At 41.5% G+C, this 25,701-nt stretch overlaps 1 protein-coding gene across 2 annotated transcripts in view; it reads left to right on the forward strand.

Moving 5' to 3' along the window:
* The first annotated feature begins 379 nt into the window (after positions 1 to 379).
* Positions 380 to 25,701, forward strand: part of iqsec3a (IQ motif and Sec7 domain ArfGEF 3a) — a 113,365-nt gene continuing 88,043 nt past the window's right edge. Inside the window, exons 1-2 of one of the 2 annotated variants that reach the window (XM_034075036.2) lie at positions 380 to 1,113; positions 20,828 to 20,908. In XM_034075036.2, coding sequence (XP_033930927.1) covers positions 500 to 1,113; positions 20,828 to 20,908 — 695 coding nt within the window. In that variant the 5' untranslated portion in view covers positions 380 to 499. Of the gene's footprint in view, positions 1,114 to 20,827; positions 20,909 to 25,701 lie in introns of those variants that run through there. The other variant, XM_034075037.2, reaches the window with a different exon arrangement.

The following is a 25,701-nucleotide window of genomic DNA, read 5'->3' on the forward strand; positions in this document are numbered from 1 at the left end:
GGAGAGAGACAATCAGGGGGAGAGGGGGGGGGGGGGAACACAAACACAACACGGCACGTAACATAAAGTTAAACTGATTTAGTTTTTACTGAAAAGTCTCGATGTTTTACACAAGCCTTCCATGGTATTAGATAGATATGGAAGTTATACAAAAAAAACACAATTAACCACGGTGTGTAAAACGTGCATAACAGATTTACTGTTCTCTATGCGTGTTGACGTCACCACTACGACCCCGCCCCCGATGCTGAGCCCTCCTTGCATCAGCACCATTTCTGAGAGAGAGGGGGAGAGAGAGGGAGACAGAGAGTGAGAGAGTGAGAGTGAGAGAGGGAGAGAGAGACTACCCAACCCAAGCAGAGCGTACTGAGGCGTCAGACGGCCGCCAGAGCATTCCGGTTACGCACCGTTCAGAGGGCCCATCGACGGTTCGCAGCGCCACAAGCAGCTGAAGAAGAAGTCACCATACCTGGGCACACGGCCACGTTTATAGTCAGTAATGGAGAGCCTGCTGGATAATCCCATGAAAGCCGTTCTTTACCTGAAGGAGCTCACCACTATCGTGCAGAACCAGCAGAGCCTGATCCAGACGCAGCGCCAACGCATCGACGAACTCGAGCGAAAGGTGGAGGACCTGATAGGAGAGAACCGAAATTTGAGGGACCCCCACCACTACGTCCAGCAGCCCCCTCAACATCACCACCATCACCACCACCCGACACACCGCAGCGCCAGTCCCCAGGCACCCGCCAACCTCCATCTGCACCCGGTGAGCAACAAGGCTGCGGCTCACCTCGGCCAGCAGGCGCAGCAGGCGCAGCAGCAGCCGCAGCCGCCGCCGCCGCCGCCGCCGCCGCAGCAGCAGCAGCAGCAGCAGCAGCAGCAGATCCCCGGTCTGTCGGCCCAGCCTCAGCAGCATCCCATCCCTCCCGCACCGACCGCCCACCACCCCCAGCAGCTCCAGCTCGTCCCCACCTTACCACAGTCGCCCAAAACGAGCCAAGCCAGCCCGGACTCCGTGGAGGAGGACAAGAGGAGCCCCTGCTGTAAGTCCCTGGTTCCGCAGACTCCCACCACTCTCTGCCGCTCCGTCGGGCTGGCGAGGAAAACGGAGTAAGTAGCTTACATGCTGTGCACTACAAAACTAATGTTAACGAAACATTTACTGTGAATTCTGATCGATTTCTCCTGATAAAATAGACATAACTATTCACATAAAATATGAAAATGCAGCAAATCCCTTTTAACTTGTTGGATTTTCGTCTCCACAACAGAGATGCCCTTTAGCAATTGCTATTTAGGCTTCTCCTGACTCACAAAATACATACATTATTTCATATTTTATTCAGTGACCCTAATAATATGGATACTTTTCTTGTCTAAATATAGCAAATGTGCTTGGAATAACACTGTAGTACCCTGAAGGTCCATGAGATTAAACACCACAGCCTGTTATTTCCCATGTGAGGTCAGGTGACATTTTGGAGACATTTTCAACAGATGCAATACAGTTAAGATTGTAAAGAAGACGTTAAATAGTATCGCTGCATGAGGCCTGTGCTGGATTTACCTTTGATTAACTCCACACCCCCTGAGGCTTAATTTCCTGACAGGTAATTCAAGCTACTCCTGTGTTTTCACGTTTATTCACTCAGAATAAAGTGAATACACTTTAAATACTTTAAAATGTATTCAGTTGTTGCCCCGGTAAATCAATGGAACGCCTAATGGTTATTGATTTTAAGACCAAGGCTGGCATTTTAAAACTTTTGGTTTGTTAATTCTGCACCAAGGTAGATTGTCACTACTGGGTGGGACTCCATGTTGGAGTATTTTTGATGATTTGTAATGAAACAGGACTTTATTTAAACCATGCCCTCAGCAGGTCATCCTGACTTTGCCCTTTGGATTAGTCGTTTGTTCCGGTGAGGTTGCTGTGCTCACTTGTACACCTTGAATGTGTTATAAGCTATTTTGAAATGCATCTGTTTGAGGCTTGCTGAGGTCGTGTTTTCACAGGTGCAAGGGAGCGTGGTGGCATTATAAACACACACTTTATAGTTAGTGAGTTTTATTTTTCATGAAGGCATATCATTGACCTTGAGGAAGATGATTGTACATTCACACATAAAAAAACGACTTTTGATTGTGCAGACTCTCGTGTTTTCCTTATTAAGGCACACACTAACGGATGTAACACTGCAGGAACACAGATGGAGTAATAACAACAAAGACAGAAAGATATTTTCAACCTTACAGCCTCGTGAGAGTGACTAATAAGCCTTGATCTGTTTGATGAAGGTATGTTTCAAGTCAGTGTCAGATTCCTGGTTTCAAACACGGTTGGTGGCATCAAGATTCTGTTATTTAGTGTCTTTGTTCCCTGTTATGGAGCATATCTTTTCATAATTAAGCTACCATCAGGGTTTGTTACTTTTCCGGATAATTTTTTAGTTTGTGGCTGTTGGTCGAATGAGCTGAATGGTAGCCACTATCAAGGTCACATGCCTGCCTGTGCCAGAGCCACACACACACACACACACACACACACACACACACAACACACACCACACACACACACACACACACACACACACACACACACACACACACACACACACACACACACACACACACACACACACACGCACGTACGTACGTGCGCGCACGCACGCACGCACGCACGCACGCACACACACACACACACACACACACACACACACACACACGCACGCACGCACGTACGTACGTACGTACGTACGTACGCACACACACACACACACACACACACGCACGCACGCACGCACACACACACACACACACACAAAACACACCGCGCTGAGCCCCATCTGTCCCACTAGGCTGCATTTGCATTGTTTCTGTTAATCCAGATTGATTCATCGTGCCATTAAGACATAATTCCTAAAAAACATGGGTCAGGAATATAAAACATTAGCATGGAAGTAAAACAGAACTGCGTTTAGGTGGATTGACCCAGCCAGACATGGGCAAACAACACACACTAAATATGAGAGGTACAAATTAAATGTCAGCAGGGGTGTAATCGGGTACTATTTCAAACTCTTCAGAGACACAGGCATATTTGGAAAAACTATGCCGACCTGATTTATCACAAAAACGAGTTCCTCAATGACTCATGAGGTCTTACTCTTACCTGCTCTGTAGCAGCTTCTTCTTCTTCTTCCTTTTATGGTTTTATGGCAGGTGGCCATCTACTGTATTGGAGTTGACCAGGGCAGCCCCTTTTAAACATGTAGCCCCTCCCAGCAGGCTTCAGTCACAAGGAAATCAAATGTAACCAAAATCCACAGCTTCTAAACCCAACATACCCAATAAGTGTTATATTGATGCAAAAGCTTTACTTAAAGTTATGTTACACCAGAACACATTATTTGAAAGGGAGACATGATGCGCGTCCAGGGGTCTACTGCACACTTCCAAACATTTAAGTAAATATTATTTGTGTGCAAATGTTTTTCTAAAATAGTAACAAATAGTAGGGGGATTCCATACGTGGGTTCCTTAGTGATTCAGCAACCATGCCCCCTGAAAGTCCTGCAGATTGATTAACATTGACATAAATATGAAAAAAAACTCAAAGAAGGGAGAGTACTGTAAACTTTTATTTTGCTTAACGGGAATACAGTGACACATAAAAAGCAGGAGACGTGAAGCGGCATTGTAATTTCCATTTAGAACATTGATCCTGGTCACACAAGATGGTGTATCTGTGCTGTCAGTGCCGCAGGAGGAATAATACATTTCAATTAACGGGAGGATGACAGGGACACATCACAGACATACTAATAAGGGCTGTGTGTGTATTTGTTTATATATTTATCACTGATTTGACTGTTTCTAAAAAGCTGGTGTCTGCAATCCACATTGAAATATGACAGTGAACCAGAAATGTGTCTCTTTTACAATTTGATTTTCGTACTGTTATAACAAATCAGTACATAACGTAAACAGTGCACGGAGTCCGGCTAGTTATTACCCTGTTCCCTGTCTTTGTGCTAAGATAAGTTAGCATAGTGGCGAGTAGTACTTTCATATTTAGATTACACACATGCAAGTGGTGTCGAGCTTCTCATCTAACTTTCAGCAAGCACATTACAATGAGGCTTACATGTAGGACGATAATATTGATAGATTTTTTTGGGTAAATAGTGATAAAAGGAGATAAGGCAAACAGCAAGTATCTCGGAATACTAGGATGGACTGCATATCCAACATTACCGTTCACCATTCCAACAGCTTATGTGTATTTTTGCTTGATTGAAATGAAGCAACAAATCCATTTGCAAAGCTTTAAATTACAAATGAAATGCCTGCTCACTCACATCTTTCATTCCTCATCTCATCAAGTTGCATGCGAATGCACCTTAAGCTTCGAGCAGCAAACGTGGCTGTAAAGTTGATTCCATGTATTTTGCTCCTGATGTTTTGCAAGTGTGTTTCCCAGTCTGAGAAAGATTCTTAAGGGGCTTGTATGATCTGAGGGAAGTCTTAAGTAATCCTGTCTACTCGTCTCGCTTCCTCCTCTCCCTGTCATCTCCCGCTCATACTCAATCTTTCATGTTTTCTCACTATCGTTGAATTTAAATTATACAGATGTCCACCTATCGTATTGATCCTAGCCTACTTTACTGTCCTCATCTCTTTTCACCGTTATCTAAAACTGAAACGTTGACATTTGCTGGCTTTCAGTCCACCTAATCTTTGGTCCTACAGTATGTCTACACTTGGAGGTGTGTATGTGTTACATTTTGAGAATGTGAAGTTTGGAGTCAGGAAGACTGATAATAAGGGTAGTCATAGGCCCAATCCCAAACCACTCCCTCGACCCTACCCCTCCGTGACGAGTGAACTCCGTCTGTAGCCACACTCACAGCTCAACGAGGCTCCCTCCTGTCAGATGGAGGGAGTAAATACAGCAGCAAGCTTTGGGACGGCCTCCCCTCTCTCCGGCAGAAACAGGAAGTGCCGTAACTGTATGTAACAACGGTTTCAAATCAGCATCTCTTAGACAACAAGTTTAAATTAATAACTCAAATAAAACTCCAAACATCTTTCATTGTGTTTCAAAGCTCTTTTAGTTTTAAACCTGATGTTTATAAGCTTCTTAGTTTTTGCAACGGTCTGTAAATATACACAACTATATAATAAAATGCACATGTATACCTGTTTCTAGACTAAACACAGGTACGATCCTAAGTTAAAAACATATGAGGTCATCATGAGGTTGTTAACATCGCAGTTTATCAGTGGATGTTTGCTGGAACTACTTTTTAACAGCTTGTTTCCCGACGGACACACACAGCGTGACTCCGGTCAGGTAGAGACCGGTCTTAAGTCAGCACCGCTGCAGACTCGCTGTTTGAGGGATTGATAGCCCACTCCCCCTCCACACCGCTCCACACTCGTTGCTTTGGAACAGCCCTTAATATGTCGGACCCTCGCAAACGGAGGGGTAGGGGGCGGTTTGGGAATGGGCCTTAGTGTTTTTTTTAAATGTGTGTAGAGGCACGTGCGTGTCTGATAGGCAGACATCCCTTTTCTGAAGGTGGATATCCCAGGGTTCTCGTATAGCTCCAGGTGCTTCTTCCCTGCCTCCCACACTCTCACAGATATTTTAAGCTCTTGCTCTTACACACAAAACACTCACTAATGCACACAAACCCGAACATGCCTCATGCCACCTGGCAGCCCGCATGTTTTTCCGCATTGGCCGTGACTCCCAATGCGCCCGCCATGCCCTCGTTTTCCTCCTGCTGGCCTCGTACCAGCTGGAGCTCAGTATGTATGCCATCTCACATGCTGGGGGAGGGTTGAGCACACATACATCCTAGCATACATTACAGAGTGACCCGGCTGGATGCTGCAGTGTCTCCTTGTTCTGATGCTCTCAGATCAATGAGCCTGCAGCTTAGCCAGCAACTATGGCCTTGATCTTCAGGTACTGATCACCAGTGATCGTTATCTTAAAGCCACGCTATCTTTTATCTCAAGGAACAAGGCCTTTCTACTAAATATTAGCCACTCTCTGTTGGAGCAATGTGTTTGTTACACGTTACATTAACCTTTGTCCAAATATGTTAGACTTTAAAAACCTTACAGTTGTGTGGCTAGCTGGTCCACACTGGGCTCGTCTTTAACCAAAACTAACAGACAATTTTTCAATATAGAAATATACAAGAGAACAGCTGTTGTAAGTGGATATATGGGATGCTTTTCTGTCTTTTTCATTAAAGTAGTTGCTGTATGGTAATTAAGAATTTAACTTGCTTATGCTTTACCTACTTGACACCTCTGATGGGCTAAGGTAATGGTTTCGTAGAGTCCAGTGATATCACCATATCTAATAAATACAAATGTTCTTCTCTTTATCTTTGCAAACGGTGGAAATGTACTATAACCCAAATGTGGAAACCAATGGAAACACAATCTTTTTTAAAGCTCATACTCATCATCAACCGAAAGTAACAGACATTTTTTCAAATACAGTCGTCCTGCTGTTGCCGGGCAGGTCATGTCGAGTGGATATCATAAGGAGCTTTTAGCTGAAAACAGCTGTCGGCTGCTGGAAACTGAATTAATGAGGGTACAACAAAACAATAACACCGTGAAACTGCAAAGCAAAACGCAGTGAGAAAAATACACATTATTTGCGATTTTGGTAAATTGACCTTTTCCTTTTAACAATGTCCTTTATCTAGAGCCTCGTAGAAAAGTACAATCTCTGCCTCGATAGATAGATGGCTGGATGATGGATGTAATGACTTCAAATGGACATTAGTTCTCCCTGTCCTCTTCTTTATTTCGCCTCCTGCCACCATTTCTGGAGAGCTGGAATCTCCTCTCCCCCCTGCTCTTTACTTCACTCCCCCTCCCCTCCGTCTGAATGGGAGTCACGTCTGCACGGTTATGACAGGGTGGCTTGGCTCGGCTGCTGCTGGAATCCAAATCATGAATATCACATTTGGTGCGTAGTGCTTTTAAATTGCTTCATTTCTCAGAGGATATAGCTGCCGGTTGATTCCCGAGTCCCCGGTAGAATATTAGCTGTTTTCATGCACAAGTTGAGCAAGGCAAAAGACAGTCGGTAATCCACCCGTGCCAGCCGTGTGGTGAGGAGTGTGTGTTGTGTTTGGGAGGTAAACGGACAAGAGAACAGCTGTTGTAAGTGGATATATGGGATGGTTTTCTGTATTGTCATTAAAGTAGTTAGTGTATGTTGCTTACGCTTTGGCTTACTTGACACTTCTGATGGGCTTCAGTGATGGTCCAATTCGATTTAACCGTAGGAAGTATCGATACATACTGTATGTTCTACTCATTATCTTTGCATTTACAATAACCCATATGTGGAAACAATTACAAACACAAACATCTCTTTTTAAGACTCAATTTAAAATACAGGCAACTAGAATGGCACTATGAGAGCGCAGACCTCCAGAAGAGCAATGATTTCAAATGCTTTCCAAGTTAGAAATGTTCCCAATGTTGTGTGTTAATGGTGTGTTTAACAACAAATATGCTAATTACAACATGAGTTGAATTTGATTTAAACTACACGTTGTTAACAGAGGCTTCCTGTGATTCTTCCTTGGTTTTTGATATCCACTTCCACCAGGTTTCATGAGAATCAGGCAGCAGTTTTTCCTTAATCCCGCTGACAGGAAAACAGTCCATCCAAATGGATTGCTGTGAATCTGTGAACTAATGTGTGTGTCAGTTCTGGCCAGAAGCTTTTGATTGATAGTTCAGTTTTGGCTGCCTTGCTGCGTCTTTCAGGTTGCCAGATATTTTGTCCAAAACCAGAAGAAGATCACTATAGAATAACGTTATAAAAAAATAAATAATGATAGACAAGCTAAATAGGTAGACAGATACACAAATATGGCTTAAGGACAAAACAGAGTACAAACTTTGTTTTACCATGTCCTCTGCCTCTATGAATCCCAATCAATCAAAATGAAAGTTTGGCTCAACGTTGATTATTTTTTCAAACATTGCTTCCTACTGGCAGTCCTCTGTTACTTGGGCACCATGCCGACTCACGGAAACACAGACGTGTCATCCTCGTCCTTGACACTTCCAGATGCCACAGATGACACCATCTTTTATATGTAAATATTGCACATCCTCACGACGGCTTTGTATAGTACCATGTTTCTGCTGTGAGTCATCCTACACTGTCGAGAGACTCGCCCTCTTCATGGTTGGAGGGAAATTATTCACACATCTTATTGTTGCATTGCGTGTCTGCTTTATGCAAATGAGCAGTAGGCGAAATGAGCAATCAGCAGTGTGTGTCATTGGTATGCAATCTACATATTTCATGTGAATGCAAACAGGGATGATATAAGTGTTTTCATCTACCGTTCCTCAATCTGATTCCATATCTGATACACAAATCATTATCAAATCCTTTTAAAATGTCTCTAAATCCTTAAACTTTTATTATAATATTTACAGAAAATGATGTAGATAACGCTTCAATTTGTGATCAAAACAAATCACTCAAGGTTTACATAAAAGGGAAGCTTTGGCAGTATATTTGAAGGAGCTAGACACTTAAACAGCTGCTTACCATTAATACAGTTTAATAATGGCACCACTTTTCATTGAGGTAATAAAAAAAACACGCAAATGTGATAAATGTAGCACGTGATAAAACACTCCTCACCCCCCCCCCCCCCCCTTTAATGGCTCTGAATTGCATTTCAACGTGTTTTGTCTTTCAACACAAAATGTGCTATTAGCTGGCAGTTAGCATATCAGGTGTTACAATGAAGCAGATGTGTTGACCATAGGATAACACTTACAGGTGGCTGAAAGTGATGCATCATCTAAGATTGTGTTACACCAATGTTGGTCACATGGAGGGATTCCTTATAGGCAGATAATGCTGTGCCACAGCTCTCATTGGTCAGTAATCCAATGACCTCTGCAGCTCAGGGAGAAAGGATATTTGGAAGAAGGCACAGTGTGGAGTTATGGAAAAAATGTCTAGCCCATCTGTCACAAAGATTTCACCTCTCGGGAGCTTAGGCCTGAAAATCCCTCACCAGACAATCCTAATTGTTTTGCACCATGTGCAGCAGTTGTCCAATGAGATTTGGGCTAGCGGTGAAATTATGGCTGAACATTTTGAGGAACATTTTGAGTAATCTATCGTTGTAGTTTGTCGAGCAATCCTCTCTACTCAACACAATCCCTATCCACTGTTGCAGTGTATACTGAAAGAAACTCAAACACAGCCATGCACAGGCACGCTGTTGCCTAGGGAAATGTCAGGTATGGTTAACTGTAGGACCCAGAGTAATGTTCAGAGCCTTCCACCTGCGGCTGCGAGGCATTGCAGAGCTGATCGGAACAGGCACCGCATGTCCAATTGGCTTTCCTGGTCTTCTCAACACATCGCACAAAGCCTCAAAATCATCAGCCGTGATTTATTGCACTGTGCAGGAGACATAACAGGGGATGCATCCCGTTCTGCCCTCATACGTGATCATTCATTTGTATTCTTTACACCCGGCCGTGACACACATTCCTTCATGGCTCTCCTTTCACATATATTAGTCTTTTTTGAACATGGTTATGTGTGTTTTCCTGCTTTTTTTGTTGCATCCATAGGTGTTCGTTGGTATGACGGTTTTAATATGTTCCTGGAGGCCATAGGTAGAAATTATAAAACTGTTAAAACATTAACTTGCATTTGAATATGCCACATAGTCTTCACATTCAGATGAGCATTACATGTTTTTGCCCTTCCCCTGCACTTTGGTGACGTGATCACCGCCCAGTATGTCGGCCCCTCTGTGCCAGGATTACATCATCTTGTACGCAGTGCCAGAAAGAGGAGCTGATGACTCTTCCAGTGATGTCGGTAGAAGTGTAAACTTTAAAGCAAGAAGCAGATGAAAAAAGCAGGACATGAATCCTGAATGAGTCATAGTGTACGTGCGGGAAATAGAATAAAGAAGGTATTGTAACATGTTTGATGTTGAAAGCAAACTTTCTTTCTTTTGTCATGCCTCTCCCATCATCAGCCTACAATCCTCCTCTTTTTTGTTACTTTATAACTTGTGCAGAAAAAGTAGACTATCCCAAACTCAATTTCTGCTCTTCCTTTAATGGATAAATGAAAATTATTTCCTTCAGCAGAGATGTATGATTGTTGTTACTCATCTGGTTGATGGGATTTTCCTCATCAGCGCCAGCCCCATCTGATAGATGACAACCATATAATTTTGATAGATGTCAAGCATCAGTGTGAAGCTTGGGAAATATCTGTGGAATTTGACACACTGCCAAGTGTTCAGCAGATGGCCCCGCAGCAACACAGCGATGGTGTTGGTGCTCGATATGAGCGGCTGAGACTGCTCAATAGTGGAGGTACCAGCTGAAGAGACAATAGGAGAAACTGCTGCTTTCGTGGGAGAATTAGTGATGCATCCTTCTTTCTTTCTTTTCCTGCCACAAATTGCATTTAGCCTTTAGAGAAGTTTAATGTCACAGTGGCAAACTTTTTCACCCCCATAGTTCTGATTACATGATACAATTATTTAAGCATTTTGATTTGATATACTTTATTAATCCCCGTGGGGAAATTGTTTCTCTGCATTTGACCCATCCTGTGTTAGGAGCAGTGTGCTGCCATTTTGAACGGTGCCCGGGGAGCAGTGTAGGGAACGGTGCACTTGGTCTTGCCGGGACCTTGCCAAGCCAAGTCCCTATCGACTTCGCCACCACCGCCCCTTGGCTTTTGTTAAGGTGCTACCTTGGTGCTACCTTGGTCTAACAAGTATGTGCTTTAAGTTTTAAGGTTTGGTTGAAATGTATGAATTATTTGTGCATATCCAAACACTTGTTGGTATCCACCTTTTCATTATTATTAAGAATATACATGTGACTCCTTCAAATCAGGAACGTGTGCTTTTCTTTTGGGCATGCATCTCCGCCTTTTAGCATTTTTTTGGCACGTGTACTAAGCCCAAAGCCGTTAACTGGCAAGAGGCATCGGTCTCAAACTGTGGTAAAACCCTAATTGAGATGCATGTGAACGTATTCGATGAAAATGTGCATGAAGAACAATTGTAACAAAGTAGAATTGAATCTAAATAGTGTCAGTCTTGAACCCCCTCAATCAAAGAACATGACAGAATTCTTTCAAGATTGCCTCTGCAACTCACATTAAAACTAGCTATAAGTGAGCTAAATGAAGGCTATTTTTACATTTTCCATCGTTGTTACGCCTAATAACCGCACATATTAGCTGCATTTTAAATGAGTGTCAGAATAATTGGTGGGATTAACTTTCTAATGATGTTTGCAAGCTAACTCTTTAGTTAGTAAAGAAAACGTATCCTGCAGTTTAACAGTTCAGCCCTGGGGACCCTGTCACACTATAAAACATGTTGATTTTCACAAAACTGTGTCTCAGGCTGGGGCGCCGTAAGGGGGTGAAAAGTTAGGGCGATTCTAAGGGCCCGTGACTGACAGGGGCCCAAACAATTTTAGAACATTAAGAAAACATTTTTGAATTAACCAATGTGACATCTTTTCATGGGGCCCAACATCCCTGGCGGCGCCACAGGTCTCAGGGCTTCTTAAAATATAATAAACTATGAATGTGTCATACTCACTTAATGGGAATAAACTAAGCTAACTGATGATATGAACCAACCGTGAAGTCCACTGAGACAAATGTAACATTTGTGATATTGGGCTATATAAATAAACATTGATTGATTGATTTTTACCGAAACAAAACACAAGTCTCACAAGCAGTGTCTAAATGAGCCCTGAGCGAAAGAATGCTAACGCACTTAACACAGAACTCTAGGTATAAATCGATCGATATACTTATCAGATCTGCACAATCAAGCTTTGCTAGCAAGCTGAGATTCCACAGATTCTAGAAATATAAGTAGGGGAGAGTGAGGTAATTTGTGCCAAGGGGCAAGTATTGCCACCCCTGTTATCTAGAAAACCATAGAAGAAGTTGGTCATGTGACCACATATTTTTGGAGATGCATCCATTTCAATCATCCTGCAAAGAAGGGAGACACATGGCTTGAGAGGTAAGCACATTTAAGTTCAAAAAACAATTTTTTTGCCCTCCAAAGTGATTGCTGTGTTTGAATAATTTAGACAACTTTGAGAACAGTTCACACATATTTTAGTGCTTTAGTAAGCTACACCATGAGTCTATACAGTTAGCATGATGCTAGCTCAAAACAGCTGGGGGATGCATTTTTTTCAAAATGGTGGGCTTGGGGTGATTTGTGCCAAAGGGCCTGGGGTAAGTTGTGCCAGTGGCACAACTTACCCCAATTTATGATTATTTACTATATATTATTTTATTTTATTGTTATTGTACATTGTATTCTTACATTTGATCACTAAAACGATGTGACATTCTTAATTTCATACCAAAATCCATCATGCCACGCAAATACAAAAGGAAGACAGACAGGGTTTCAACTCCCCTTGAGGAGTTGGAAAGAGCAGTGAAAGAGGTGCAACAGGGGAAGACCATACGTCAGGTTGGAAAGGAGATGAAGATCTGCAGGATGACCATAAAAAGATATATGGATAAGAAAAAAATAGGAGAAGTAACAAAGCCAGGCTATGAAAGAACAGCAGTCGCCAAACGAGTATTCAATGAGAACATGGAGAAAGAGCTGGCTGACCATATTAAGACACTATCAGCAATGTCCGCGACAGGGGAAGCAAAACCAGACAACACACGACGTAGCTTTAGGTAGCAAAAAAAGGAGATATGCTCACCTTTTGCTGTTATTCTGTTAAAAAGTTGTGTTCAATGGCATTAAAACGAGAAAAACGCGGCTGAAGCTTAATCCATAGGTTAAAGGTGGATAGGTAATTTTGGAGAAACCAGCTCGAGATCGCTAGAATTTGAAAATACACAACCGGAAAAAATCTGCCACTTCCTTACAGAGCCCCTCCTCCAACACACACAAACGCGCACATGACCAATGAGGGCACGACGTAAGTTTGTGCGGTTTGTGCACAGATGGAAGGCTGACAGGCAGGTAGGCCATCCAGTTATTTTAGCCGGGCCGGCTAAAATGATTGGTCATACTTTTTACAGTACTACGGCTTCCACAGATGACATTTTTTTATGGATCTTTTGTCAAAGCACTTAAGATATTCATTGCTATCGGGATGTTAAGAGCTTTCCATGGAATATAACAAAAAGTGTATCTTGAGCCGGTTTCTGAAACTTACCTACCCCACCTTTAATCCAATGTTTCTGTGTCACTTTGAATTTTTTTTTGATAATCCATAATTTAATTTTTATGTCAAAAACTGAGTTTTCATATTAGCTGCTAATGATAGCTTCCAGAGTGTATGACAGCTTCCTGTTTTGGGTATTCTGGCTACGCGTCACCCTCACTCCTTATTTGGTAACGTGTGTGTGTATGTGGAACTTCCCCTCGATCCCATTGGCTCTAACGGTTAAAAAGAGATGTCAATCATCAACATCGACCAAGGGGGGCCAGAGATATGGAAAATCCACCCAAATGACCCCAGAAGTGTTTTCAACTTTTGTTGTGCTAAATGTCTCTAAAAAGGTACATTTTCACTTATTTTGCATCAATCTTGATACAGGGTACTTATTATATGTTATAGTTTGGATTCCTAAAGCTTTTAGTCTACTATCCCATCATTCCAGGGTGGTTTTCACTATCAGTAATCTTTTTAAAATAACACAAATCTATATTGATTCTGACTCTTCTACATCTAACTCACAGGTTTATCATTGCTTTTAGAAAAAAGATCATTAATTTACCCCTTTTAGAAGTGAAGTTATAGTCATTTGTTCTGGGAATGTCATTTTCGAGCCTGAGACCTGGAAAACAGGCCCTTCAGGTGACAGAGCTTTCTCTCCGACACCAGAAAATGCCTCACTCCTGTCCCCCCCCTCTCCCTCTCCCCTTGTTCTGGCTCCGCTGTCAAAGGCTTCTCTTTTAAGTTTTAAAGAGGGGGAACCAACAGCTGGGAGCCTAGAAAGCTCCTTTTTCTTAGATTTGTATGGGGGGATATTAAATCTTCGTTGATATTTTAGATATTGCTTTCACTAAACGAATGTTTCTGATGACATATCCCAAAATGTATGGGACTATTGATATTTGCAGTGCATCACATTTCCTCCTCTTGCGCTCTGAAGGCAAGGCAAGTTTATTAGCACCTTTCAACACACGGCAAGTCATAGGGCTTTACAAAAATGAAAGTCATTAAGACCATTAACAAACATATTATAAAATGGTATTTAAAAACAGTCATTAAAAAGCAAAGATAATAAAACATGAATAACAAAGGTACATGAATAACAGTTACAGTGCAGTGTAAGATGTAAATATATTAATTAAAAGCAGCGACAAAAAGATAAGTCTTCAGCCTGGATTTAAAAGTAGTAAGAGTTGCAGCGGACCTGCAGGTTTCTGGGAGTGTGTTCCAGATATTTGGAGCATAATAACTGAACGCTGCTTCTCCATGTTTAGTTCTGACTCTGGGGACAGAAAGCTGACCAGTGCCTGAAGACCTGAGAGATCTGGATGGTTCATCATTTAGCAGGAGGTCAGAAATGTATTGTGGGCCTAAACCATTCAGTGCTTTATAAACCAGCAGCAGTATTTTGAAATCTATTCTTTGACACACAGGAAGCCAGTGTAAAGACTTCAGAACTGGAGTGATGTGATCCACTTTCTTAGTGTTAGTGAGGACTCAAAGTCAAATTTGTCCCCAGCTTTCGTGTCATAGCTGTGATCTGAAAAGGAGGAGGCTGGTTGTGTTCAGACAGACATGACGCAGCATAAAGCTTAACGGTGAAACGGTTTCCTATTTACTATCAAGTGCGGCAGAGGAGTCAAGTAGGCCACAATGAGAAAGAAAGTGTGAATAGAGCTCAAATGTTGCAGCTCTCCTGACACTGGCACCGTCAGGAGTTTCTTTTAAAGGGATCAAATACAAGGACATTTTCCCTTCTTTGTTGTTAGCGTTCTCCTGGGGAAACTGCTCTGGCTCTCTCGTCCGTCTCCAGCTCTCTCGGTTCTGCAGAAAGCGAGCTAAGCCTCTTGGGACACCTGAGAGTCCGCACTGACGTAAACCTTTCAAGGAAGCTTTTTGTTATATGATTGCGTGTGTGTGTAAAGGGAATGATACCGTTTTTCAGAGTATCTCTCTGTGTGTGCAAGATTGGTGCAGTCCTTGTTCAAAAGTCATCTGATTTAATTCAAGGGTATTTTTGGCCTGATAATCCACCGCACAGTGATGTGGAATACATCATTTTAACCTCACAGAGACACAGCACATGTGTATTTTTGTTGAATGTGTTTCTCTCCAAAAGCCTTACACACTTTTAGCTTGTAAAGTGATACACTGGCAATTATAACGACTCCCAATTTGCCAAATGGAAGTGAAGTACTGCAAGATTACCATTTTTATTTGTAATTAACATGATCATAGTACTCTTCGTAGTTGTACTTGAGATGAGATGACATGTATTTTTTATTAGCCAACTTACATTTATCTCAAGGACTGTTATAAAGAGTACCTTGTTATTTTTGTTACTGTTTCTAGATGTGGAATACGTATACGCAGAACATCGTTTTCAAGCAATTCTCAAAAGAAGCAATTCCTTTTAACCCACTTTACAATTATATTTATAGTTTTTTTTTCTCTGTTCTTGATTTGACTTTGACCTTGACTGTAAAATACAGTTACTACAAAATGTTGCATCAAACAAACATTCAAATAAAAGAATGGCAGCAAACAAGAACATCCCTTGTTTAGCCAGCAGCCATGCAGCCTTACAGTCCTCAGCTGAACCACTTTAGTTCATATGTTTGCATCCTCCAAGGTCAATCATATTTTTATTTACCATGTTTGGCCTTCAGGCGCTGCATGTTATCGCAATGTGAGAACATGTTGACAGCTGCTTTCCCCCCCTCAATTATTGTAAGATTTGTTTCCCTCTCTTTCTCTGTCCAACGATTCTAACAGTATCACTTCAGTGTGCAAAAATCTTTTTCTGCCTTGAGCCGAGCAGAACCATCCGTAGAGATATTGACACAGTAAAACTGAGTTCAACACAAGGAGGAGCGCATCGACAAACAAATTAGACACGAGAAGTTAAAACAAAATACAATGAAACCATGGTGTGCAGATTACACTCTGCTTCAAACAGACCCAGTGTGTTGAAGAGCTTATAAAAGCTTATAGATTTTTATAGGTGGTTTTAGCGGGCTTAGGCCACGAGGGGAACTGAGTCAATGGTGTGGAAGATCGGAAACAGGTCATGCGATTTTGGTTTAATCTTCAGCATTTGTATTGATCCAACATTTTGAGGGAGGTGTTGGAAACTGGAGGCAAGGGTTTGTAGTGTCGTAAATGATCTGGAGACAGTATTTCCCGAACATTGTCGTCAAAACGATTCAAAGAATAATTAGGAAATGATTGCTCCTTGTCTTATCATGTCAGTGAAATTTGAAACATGAGCAGTTTTATGATACAGGACATGATTGTTGACTTTTATGCTGGCTTGGTCGTGTACGTGCTATCTCTGTGGCGCAGCTGTGGCTTTTAAAAGGTCCCCTCATAAACCAAAATGGCTATAAAATGCCTGCAAATTGTTTATAAAGGGAAAGAAAGAGGCAATAGTAAAGATGAGCAGAAAGATGGCAAAAAAAGAGAGAACATTGGGAAGGCAGAGATCAAAGCAGGAACAGATGGACGGTTATGAATCAAAGGAAAGGTGCATAAAAAGATAGAAAGATATCTCTCTCTTTGCATCCCAGAATACTCCCCTGTGAGGATCTTTATCTCAAATCTCAGATGTGACCATGAAGCTTTTATTGCACACAGGAGGATGAATGTCATTCGTACATCTTCTAACCAGCTGGACGCTTCTCCTTTTCGCCAATAACACTTATTGATTCAATTCAATTCAAATGAGCTCTCCTTCTTTTAAACGCCATGTCAAGAAAAGGATGACTCAGCAGGTTTTGCTGTCCAAAATTGTTCTTTCTTTATTCATAAATCATATTGTCAATCAGTCCGCACGTAATATCAGGAACATGTCAGAGTGGGATGTTAGCGAAGTTACCCCAACTAGAAGTAGTCATTATTTAGAAAATGCAATTGTAAAGTTGATTAGAAGCTCATATCGATTTGATGGACGTGGGGCTACATGGAGTATCTTGTTAGCCTAGCTTAGCATAAAGTACGAAAGTAATACATACGGACATATTCTGGAGTCTCGTCCTCACCTCATTGCCAAGCAACTATAAGAGAAGTGACTGCAAGATAGATTTTACACTTTCTAAACTGATTTTAGAACAAACACCAACATATATAATATCTTATCTAGTGATCTTTAGAGACGCTAGTGTGCATTTTGTTACCTTAGGACAGGGCGTGGCTGTGGGTAAAAGCTGCTCCAGAGCCACTATGTCAAGCATACTACGTCATCAAGTGCCGCTGAAGGACTTTTCCAATGTCCAGCATACTTGGAATTCTACCGAGCCCGGCATACTTTGTAGCGAGAAATTTCTAGGCTACACATGTGTAGACTACGCGGTCTTAAAATCCCCACAATGCTTTGCGCACGGACCAATATCCCCAAATCTGTGGCGGAGAAATGTAAGACGGGGCCTCTCATATGACACACACCTGCACACTTGCTCGCCTGTTCCACTCTTTGTTTTCCGAATGCCAGGAAGTATTCTTGCCTCGCTTCTGAAGCAAGTGACTCGGAAGACATGTGCTACCAAGTAAGCGTACTCGACATTGAGAAACACCCTGAGTCTATTAACCTAGTTGTTTTTACACCTTGTCCTGCAGAAGATACAGCCTCTATCTGCAGCAGCAAGAGGCTCAGTTGTTTGCAACGCTGGCACTAATCTGCATCCCCTCAGAGACCGCCTGTGTTCTCGACCTATTAAAAACGGCCACAGCGGTGTCATGGTCGTTACAGCGAACACAATTAGAGGAGCCGTTAACAATGGGAATTAATTTGCTGTCATGCCCTCCTTGTATTGTCTACTGTTGCTGTCAAAGACCCCCCAACCTTCCTTTAAAGCTCATCTTGCTTTTTCTTTCTCAGTCTTTACAGAGCGGTCCAATAAGAGACCTTTAGAGTCTGCTTATCCAAGAAATTCTAACTTTTCAAAGGACCTTTTGTATCTTGCAATAAACTGTTGCGGAAAGAACAGATTGAAGTCATCTTGAAGTGAACCAGCCTTCTTGAAAGACGTATACAAGAAGACATACATCTCCTCTTTTCCCGGAGGACAAACAGAAAGAAAAGCAGAGGGTGAGGAGGGCAGAGAGTTTGCCTACATGTCAGAAGATGGAAAGGCAACAGGGAGGCGATAAGTAATCCAGGGGTGGTTACTGCTGAGTTCACTGTACAGGCCTTACATTCTCATTTCATGTCTGAACTCTCTTCTCTCCATCCTTCCCTGTGTCCTTAGTCCATGGATAAGGACACGGCATATGGAAGCTGCTAATTCTTTACTGGATACATCTTCTGACAGCAAGAGTAATTTAGCAAATAGCCCTCTTGCACACACCGTGCCTGCAGGACCCAGAGCAGGGGGGGGGGGGGTGGGGAGTTGTAGAGAGGATGGATGGAAAATCAGTGTAAAAGGGGGCAGATGAGAGGAAGAGTGGGGGGAGGGGATGATGCTGGAGAACGAGATGGATTAAGGGAACGTGAGGAATGTGAGGCAGCGACCAGGTTGAAAGAGAGGATGATGGAGGAGGAACGTGAAGCGGTCAGGCCTTCTCACATGCACGTTAACATTTTACAACCTCTCTCTTTCTCCGCTACATTTCAGTCACCAGTTTGTTCCAGAAGAAAAGGGGAATGTCGATAATGTTTTTTAGCAGCCAAACTACGGGGACATTTATTTAAAGATAATCTGTTTTTGTTGATAGAAGTGCTCAAAATAACCTCTTCTTCATACTTCTTAAAGTGCAACCTTAACATTTGTGTGAGTTGTATGGTAAACATGCTGGAAGGGAGGAATTGATTAATTGTTTAAGTGGTTTATCAAGCAAAAACCCCTCTGGTTCCAGCTCACTGAATGTAAAGATGTGCTGTTTTTCATTATAATATATCATAGCAAAATGAATATATTTGACCATATTCCAACATTTAATTGACAACATGATTGATCAGCAAATCCTAAAGACAGGCAGCCCTGTAGCCAAATGTACTTAGTTTTATTATTCACGGGAACACACTTTACAGAAACATTTTTTTAACAACATCAACGTCTCTGTCTCTGTCCGTGGTGTGTGTCTCTTTGTTTATCTCCATGGTGATAACACACTGTCTCTACTTCTGTCTTTATATCATTAAACTGAGCAAAGACAGACAGCAATCCAAAGCAGTGCACATGTAATGGCCTTTCACTTCATCTGAATTTGTAATCATTCTATGTACAAACTCCATCTGTCGAGACACGGTTCATAGTTTAGTTGTAAGGCTACACACACATTGCACTTTACATTTATATTATGTGACCAGCTGTAACACTTTATCTTGAGAACAAACATATATTTATATATGTAAAAAAAACAGTTATGTTCACATCTACTGGTTAGCTTCAAACGCAATAGGGTTCATGAAAATCCTTTCTGTGTTCTTATCCCAATGAAGACATTATGTGTTCTTCTAACTCTCTTAGCTGCACACACTTTCAGCCTACTAAATGCCACCCTTTCACGAGGAGGTGATAATTGTGTTTGGTTTTGTATAGGCATAATCAACACCCCTAAGCCCCATTTACGGCTACCTGTTCTGCTTGGTTTGTGGGCCTAATACATAGAGAATCATTTGACCAATGAGTGAAAACAACAACTTTCAAACTGCACAGCATGTCAAAACCAAACAAGTGAGCAGTGACCACAGAGCTGTCATGAGATCTGAACACATTTGAAACTTAATTCGTAATTTATTTCTGATTGTTTTGTAAAAAAAAAAGAAAAGATTAACAAGACAAACATGTCGCTGATGACGATGACCTAATGTTTTATAAGAAAAATATATGTTAGAGGGGGTAGGACCAGAAAAGTGTTTTAAGCTTCTTCTTGCCCCTGTTGAACATGAACAGAGACTATCTGAAAATTATTATTATTATTATTGTTTTTTTTTGTTTGTTATTATTATTTTTTTTGGTACTTTGTTATAATTATTAATCTGAGTGAAAAAAAAAAAAAAAAAGGAGAATATATTATTGTTATATATTTGTTTTGTTTCTGACATGTTCAATAAATTGACTAAACTAAACTAAACTAAACTATTATAGTATCAAATCATGCCTTAAAAACAAGTTAAATCTTAATGAACAAATCTGGCAATCATCAATGGCAGTGGTGACTAGAGAATGTAATTGATCGTTGGTCTTTGACATGATGGTTAAAATATATCTGGCTGTACTTACATTCATTGATACGGCTGTACTGTACATCTGGCACCAAAGAGGTCCATGGCTCAAATCCAGGCAGCCATTATCTTCTGTTTGCCAAACTAACCGACACTGGGCTGACAAAAACACAAGGGCTAATGCAAGAATGAGTCAGAAGACAGACTATTGGTCAAACCGGCTACAGCCAGGAGGCACAGTGAAGGCTGACTGTAGAGTCAAATCAACTGCACCCAATTCTAGTTGATCCCAAGGGATGGAATTTAAAATATGAAGAATGAAGAACAGATCATGACTTTACGTTGTTTTAATATTTTCTATCTCTTTTCCCGCAGCAACCAAACAGTGCTTCACCAGTTCTGCTGTCCCGCCCCCGAGGCCCATGAGGGGGAGACCTCTACTGCCTGTGTCCCCAGGTAAGACCTCCGCATCCTTTAAACACCTGCACAAATATTAAGTTGTTTACTTATATTATTATTTATATTTATTATTTATTTCCTTATGAACAGTTTAATTTGTATTGTTTGTACATTGCAATTGCAGCCACTTGCCATGCATCCTGTTAGTAGCGGTGCGGCCGTAGCTCCTTTAGGCAACACAACTACCCCAGCAGAGGTTTCTGTACCTTGAAGTGGTTGTAAATGCTTCAGGTCACTTTCAGGGACAATCTGAATTCCTAACCTCCATGATCATTATACGCCAATAAGAGGGAGACTGTTATATCAGCTTGGGTTTTGGGTCCGGTTGAGGCTGTGGGATTGTTTCCTGAGTGATTATGAGGCCGTTATTTCCACAGAGGTGTCAGATAAAGATAAATAATATCCAAATCAATCACTTCCAGATCCCATTTCCTGGATAATGGTCAAGTCCTTGGTGAGTTATTGGAATAATATTACATTGAGTTTAGTCAGCAAAGCAAGGCGATTATGTTGTCATCTCTTTATGTCAGATTGCCACATGACAGTGACGGAGCTGATACTGGCCAATTGGAAATCAAACTGTGTACACTTGCATACGATGTCTAAGAAATAAGCTCCTGTAATACATCTAATATGCCTTTGCACCACATCTTTGTGAGTGGAAACATCTAGAGTTGAATTGGAAGTTCGTCAGGTATTAAAAGATTAGATTGGCAAGAACAAAAATAAATAATAATCGCCTTTGATAAGGTAGAAGCAGAATTGACCACACACAATTGTGTTTGCCTCCTGCTTGTATTTAATAATGGACCACCAGAGTTTCACTAATAATGATGGCATTCATCAGGCAGCAGTAGCAATTAAGCAACCCGTCCAATAATCGTTTTTTATTTTGTCGACCGCTACTCACGCATTGTATGAGCTTGGCAGAACATAGCAGATTGGCGAACACATATTGATGGCAAACCATAGACCCTGCGGTGCTGGAAAGAATAAGTGGCAGAGCAAGAAGCAAACCAAATCACACTTTAAACCCCTCAGAGGGCTGTGCTGAGTCAGCCACATGGACAGACGGAAGGACACATACATGTAGGGTTGAATGGAGAGCAGGGAACTCTTTTTATTTGCTTTGTTTGCTTTACCAGATCATTTCTCCGGTGTTGACTGACTCAAAACCCAAGTCTCTTACAGTATGTGTTGTCACAAAAGTCCCTTAATGCCTCTATGTCATACATTCATAGACAGTGGTAGAAGTTGAACAGGAGATACTCACATAAAGTCAAAGACAGAGGGGAAATTGAAAAGCCAAAAGTCGTGAATCGATGGTCGTTCAGCAGCTTGCTCGATAAAAGCTGTTTGGCGCTGCTGTGCTTTGTGATTGCTTTGGGCATAGGGACCATTAGCTAAAGGTACAAACAAAGTTCACAACAGAAGGGCTTTGCTAACTCACCGTTCTCTGAAGCGCACCACTTCAAAGCAGGATTCTCTGGGGCCGAGACAGAAAGCAGCTTGTGGTTTTGTCTTTTTCGTTCTTGTTGTTCGTGTTGCGTCTTATCTCTTTTTGAAAGCCGTCGTTGATTTCCGTATTTCCGCATTGTTGTCAGTGATTTGTTGGTCATTTACTCACGTGGCATCACCACATCACATCACAGCGACACAGCTCCACATGGCACCCACACCTCATCGCATCCATCATCATTCATGGTCACTTCATTCGGGCTTGTCTCTCCACTGTGCTCACGTTAAGCTTGAAAGAGTCATGTATGAGTATTACCATGTAACAAAAGTGTAACTATGCAATGTAAAACAAATACCATAATGCATTGGTGTGTGTACTGTAGGGTCTTTCCCATGCTGGAACCTGGTGAGCCTCCTTGTTGACACATGTAATGCATCTGTGTTCATGTGAAAAAAAACTGTTATCTTATCATGTTGCATGCTTTGGCTTGGCAGTGATCAGAACATAGCTCCCTGTCTTTCTGTGTGTGCGTGTGCGTGTGTGTGTGTGTGTGTGTGTGTGTGTGTGTGTGTGTGTGTGTGTGTGTGTGTGTGTGTGTGTGTGTGTGTGTGTGTGTGTGTGTGTGTGTGTGTGTGTGTCACTACTGTACACACAGTCTACATTAGATTACTTATATACGCTGGGAAAACACACACCAGTCTGCACACCACCACAACAGCAGTGAAATCCATAGATTAACATTATTTACATCAATTTTAGGCTTTTTTGATTTTCCTCTTCAATCTCATATATCCGTATATGAATGGATAGAGAAAATGTCTGAGTTACAAGAATTCAAAGATTGTCAGACTTATATTGGGGGATAATAATGCGCCCATGTTTCTGTAAATGCACGACTAAAGTTTCCACAATGTTTTGGAGGAAGTGAGCAGAGAGTAGAATGCTGTGGCCTGCAACATGAGCACTGTTGTATTAGTAGTTTACAGTTCTTTTAGAAATTGGAATGGTTTAAAGTTTGCCGAATTAGCTATTAGCAGTTCTTGTTTGCAATGTTACATTACATTGCATTTAGCTGACGCTTTTATCCAAAGCGACTTACAATAAGTGCGTTCGAGCAAGAAGATACAAACTTGAAGAAAACAGAATCATATAAGTACATCAGGTTTCATAGAGCCAAAACATTTCAAGTGCTACTCAACTGGCTTTAGATAAGCCAGTCCATGTTCACATTAGGGATGCCAGCGATTATTCGATTATTCGAATATTCGCTACAGTCTCCATAATCGAATATTATTTTTAAAAATCGATTTTTTTTTTTATATATATTTTTTTTATTATTTATGTATTTTTTTTTTTTTATGGCTTAGTTTCAACCAAAATATATATAAATAAAAAAATATATATGCTAATAATAGTAATATTACCATTACCAACTTCACTTCAAGGCCACGTCGTTGTGATGACATGCTTGTTTGTTGTTTGTACTGTTAAACATGTTACAGTAAAGAAAACAACGGAATTCCTTTTTTTTTTTTCGCGGGGGGCGGGGGGGGGGGGAGGGGTCGGTCGAATAATCGATTATTATTCGCCAGGGCTGCCGAATAATCGATTTTGATCATGGTCAGTTTCTGGCAACCCATGTTCACATGGATGTATAGACAACTGTCGCTGGATTACTTTGAACACATTACAAATGTAATACAACTCAGGCAAGTTATTGAGGTTTGGGTTAGGGTTAGGGTTAGTTATATATGTAAAGCGACTGTTTTCTATGATTTCCAAGTGGTTTTATGGACATACATTCGCAATGGAAATCGGTCATCAGAAAGTCAAATCAACTCTAAATCAAGAAATGTGTATATGTATTGCAAGTGTCTTGGTTCAACTAAGTTATAGCAATTTTGGACGCAAACTGCTGCAATTAAACTTTGCTAACACCCTACACGTACCTCTCTTTCCTATCAAAGCGAGTGTATTCTGTCATCCTGAAGGATTGAGGGTTTCCGACCGCCAACAAACAAGGCCTGATTTCCAGATAAAAAGGCCAACTCTTCGCCTCTTTGTGCACGGCCTCCACTTCAGGATGTAATGAAACCCTATTTCACACGCTGAACCTGACAGACAAAGTGCAATCATTGATATTTCATTTGCGCCGCTCTTTCTGCTGAGAGTAATTCAAGCCTCTGAGTCACAGGGGTCAGCTCAGAAAAGGGCACCTGCCTGAGCCTCTACAATAACTCATTGTAGTCAATTGAAGCAATGCTTGCTCTTGATTTGTACCTGTCCGCTCTGTGGAGCTTCATCTGATCAGTTAGGAAGCGTGAAACCACAGCGAACCCTCAGAATCACAATCAGAATCCCTTCTTTGTCCAGCAGCGGAAGTCTAGTGCAGAAAAAGTAAAGAGAATATACTTACATATACAAAAAGTAAGATAACTAAGTATGCATACGTTATTAATAATACAAAAACACAAGTAGGACAAAAACAAATAGCAGATAAATGCATCATGGTAAAACAAGTTTTATGCATATATATATATATATCTGCGTTTTTGAACAACATATCAAATTAAAGAGGTAGCCAGTACTGTTTTCAGATTGTAGATACATTGGAATAAACAATAAAGCGTGAATTGCACGAGGGTATATTGCACATCAGTGGTGTTACAATCTAACACGGTGTATGTTCTGTAGGGCAGAACAAAGTTGGATGTTTTCAACTGAGAGGGTTTTGAGGACTCCACTGTCACATTTAATAAGGACCCTACGGAGGTCGGAAACTCACCCTGGTAGTCTGGTCAGTGGTCAGTCTTGCAAGTCTTTAAGGAGGCACCATGGGGATGAGGGACTATAGGGGGTTGAATTCAGGGTCACCAAGTCAGATATATAATCATTCATGGAAGGAGCTGAAGGTGGGGATGGCCACTGCCTTTCAATTACGACTGTGAGCTATCTCCTGCTGCAGCGTGCTGGAGTTGTTCCTCTTACAGCTCCATAGGGGCCTCTGGTTATACTTTCTGCTTTGCAGCGGAACTGAGAACTGCTGCGGTGGACACACAGGGACCAGAAACCTAATAAAGGGAAGGAAAGCATTATTAGAGTATTCTAGCATGGAGAATGGCACAGCAGGAGAACTATAAACAAGGACACTCAAGCTGCAGGAAGATGTTACCTTCAACATAGCTGCTGTGTGTTTTGTGTATTTTCAAGAGTCCACTTTGAAACCAAACTGAAGCGAACTGTGTGTGTACATAGAAAGGCTCATACTCATTCATAACATGTCTGCATTTGACAGTCAGAGCTTGCGAGGATGAGGAAAACATCCCAAGAC

The sequence above is a fragment of the Pseudochaenichthys georgianus genome, chromosome 23, assembly GCF_902827115.2.
Source record: "Pseudochaenichthys georgianus chromosome 23, fPseGeo1.2, whole genome shotgun sequence".
NCBI classification, from domain to species: Eukaryota; Metazoa; Chordata; class Actinopteri; order Perciformes; family Channichthyidae; genus Pseudochaenichthys; species Pseudochaenichthys georgianus.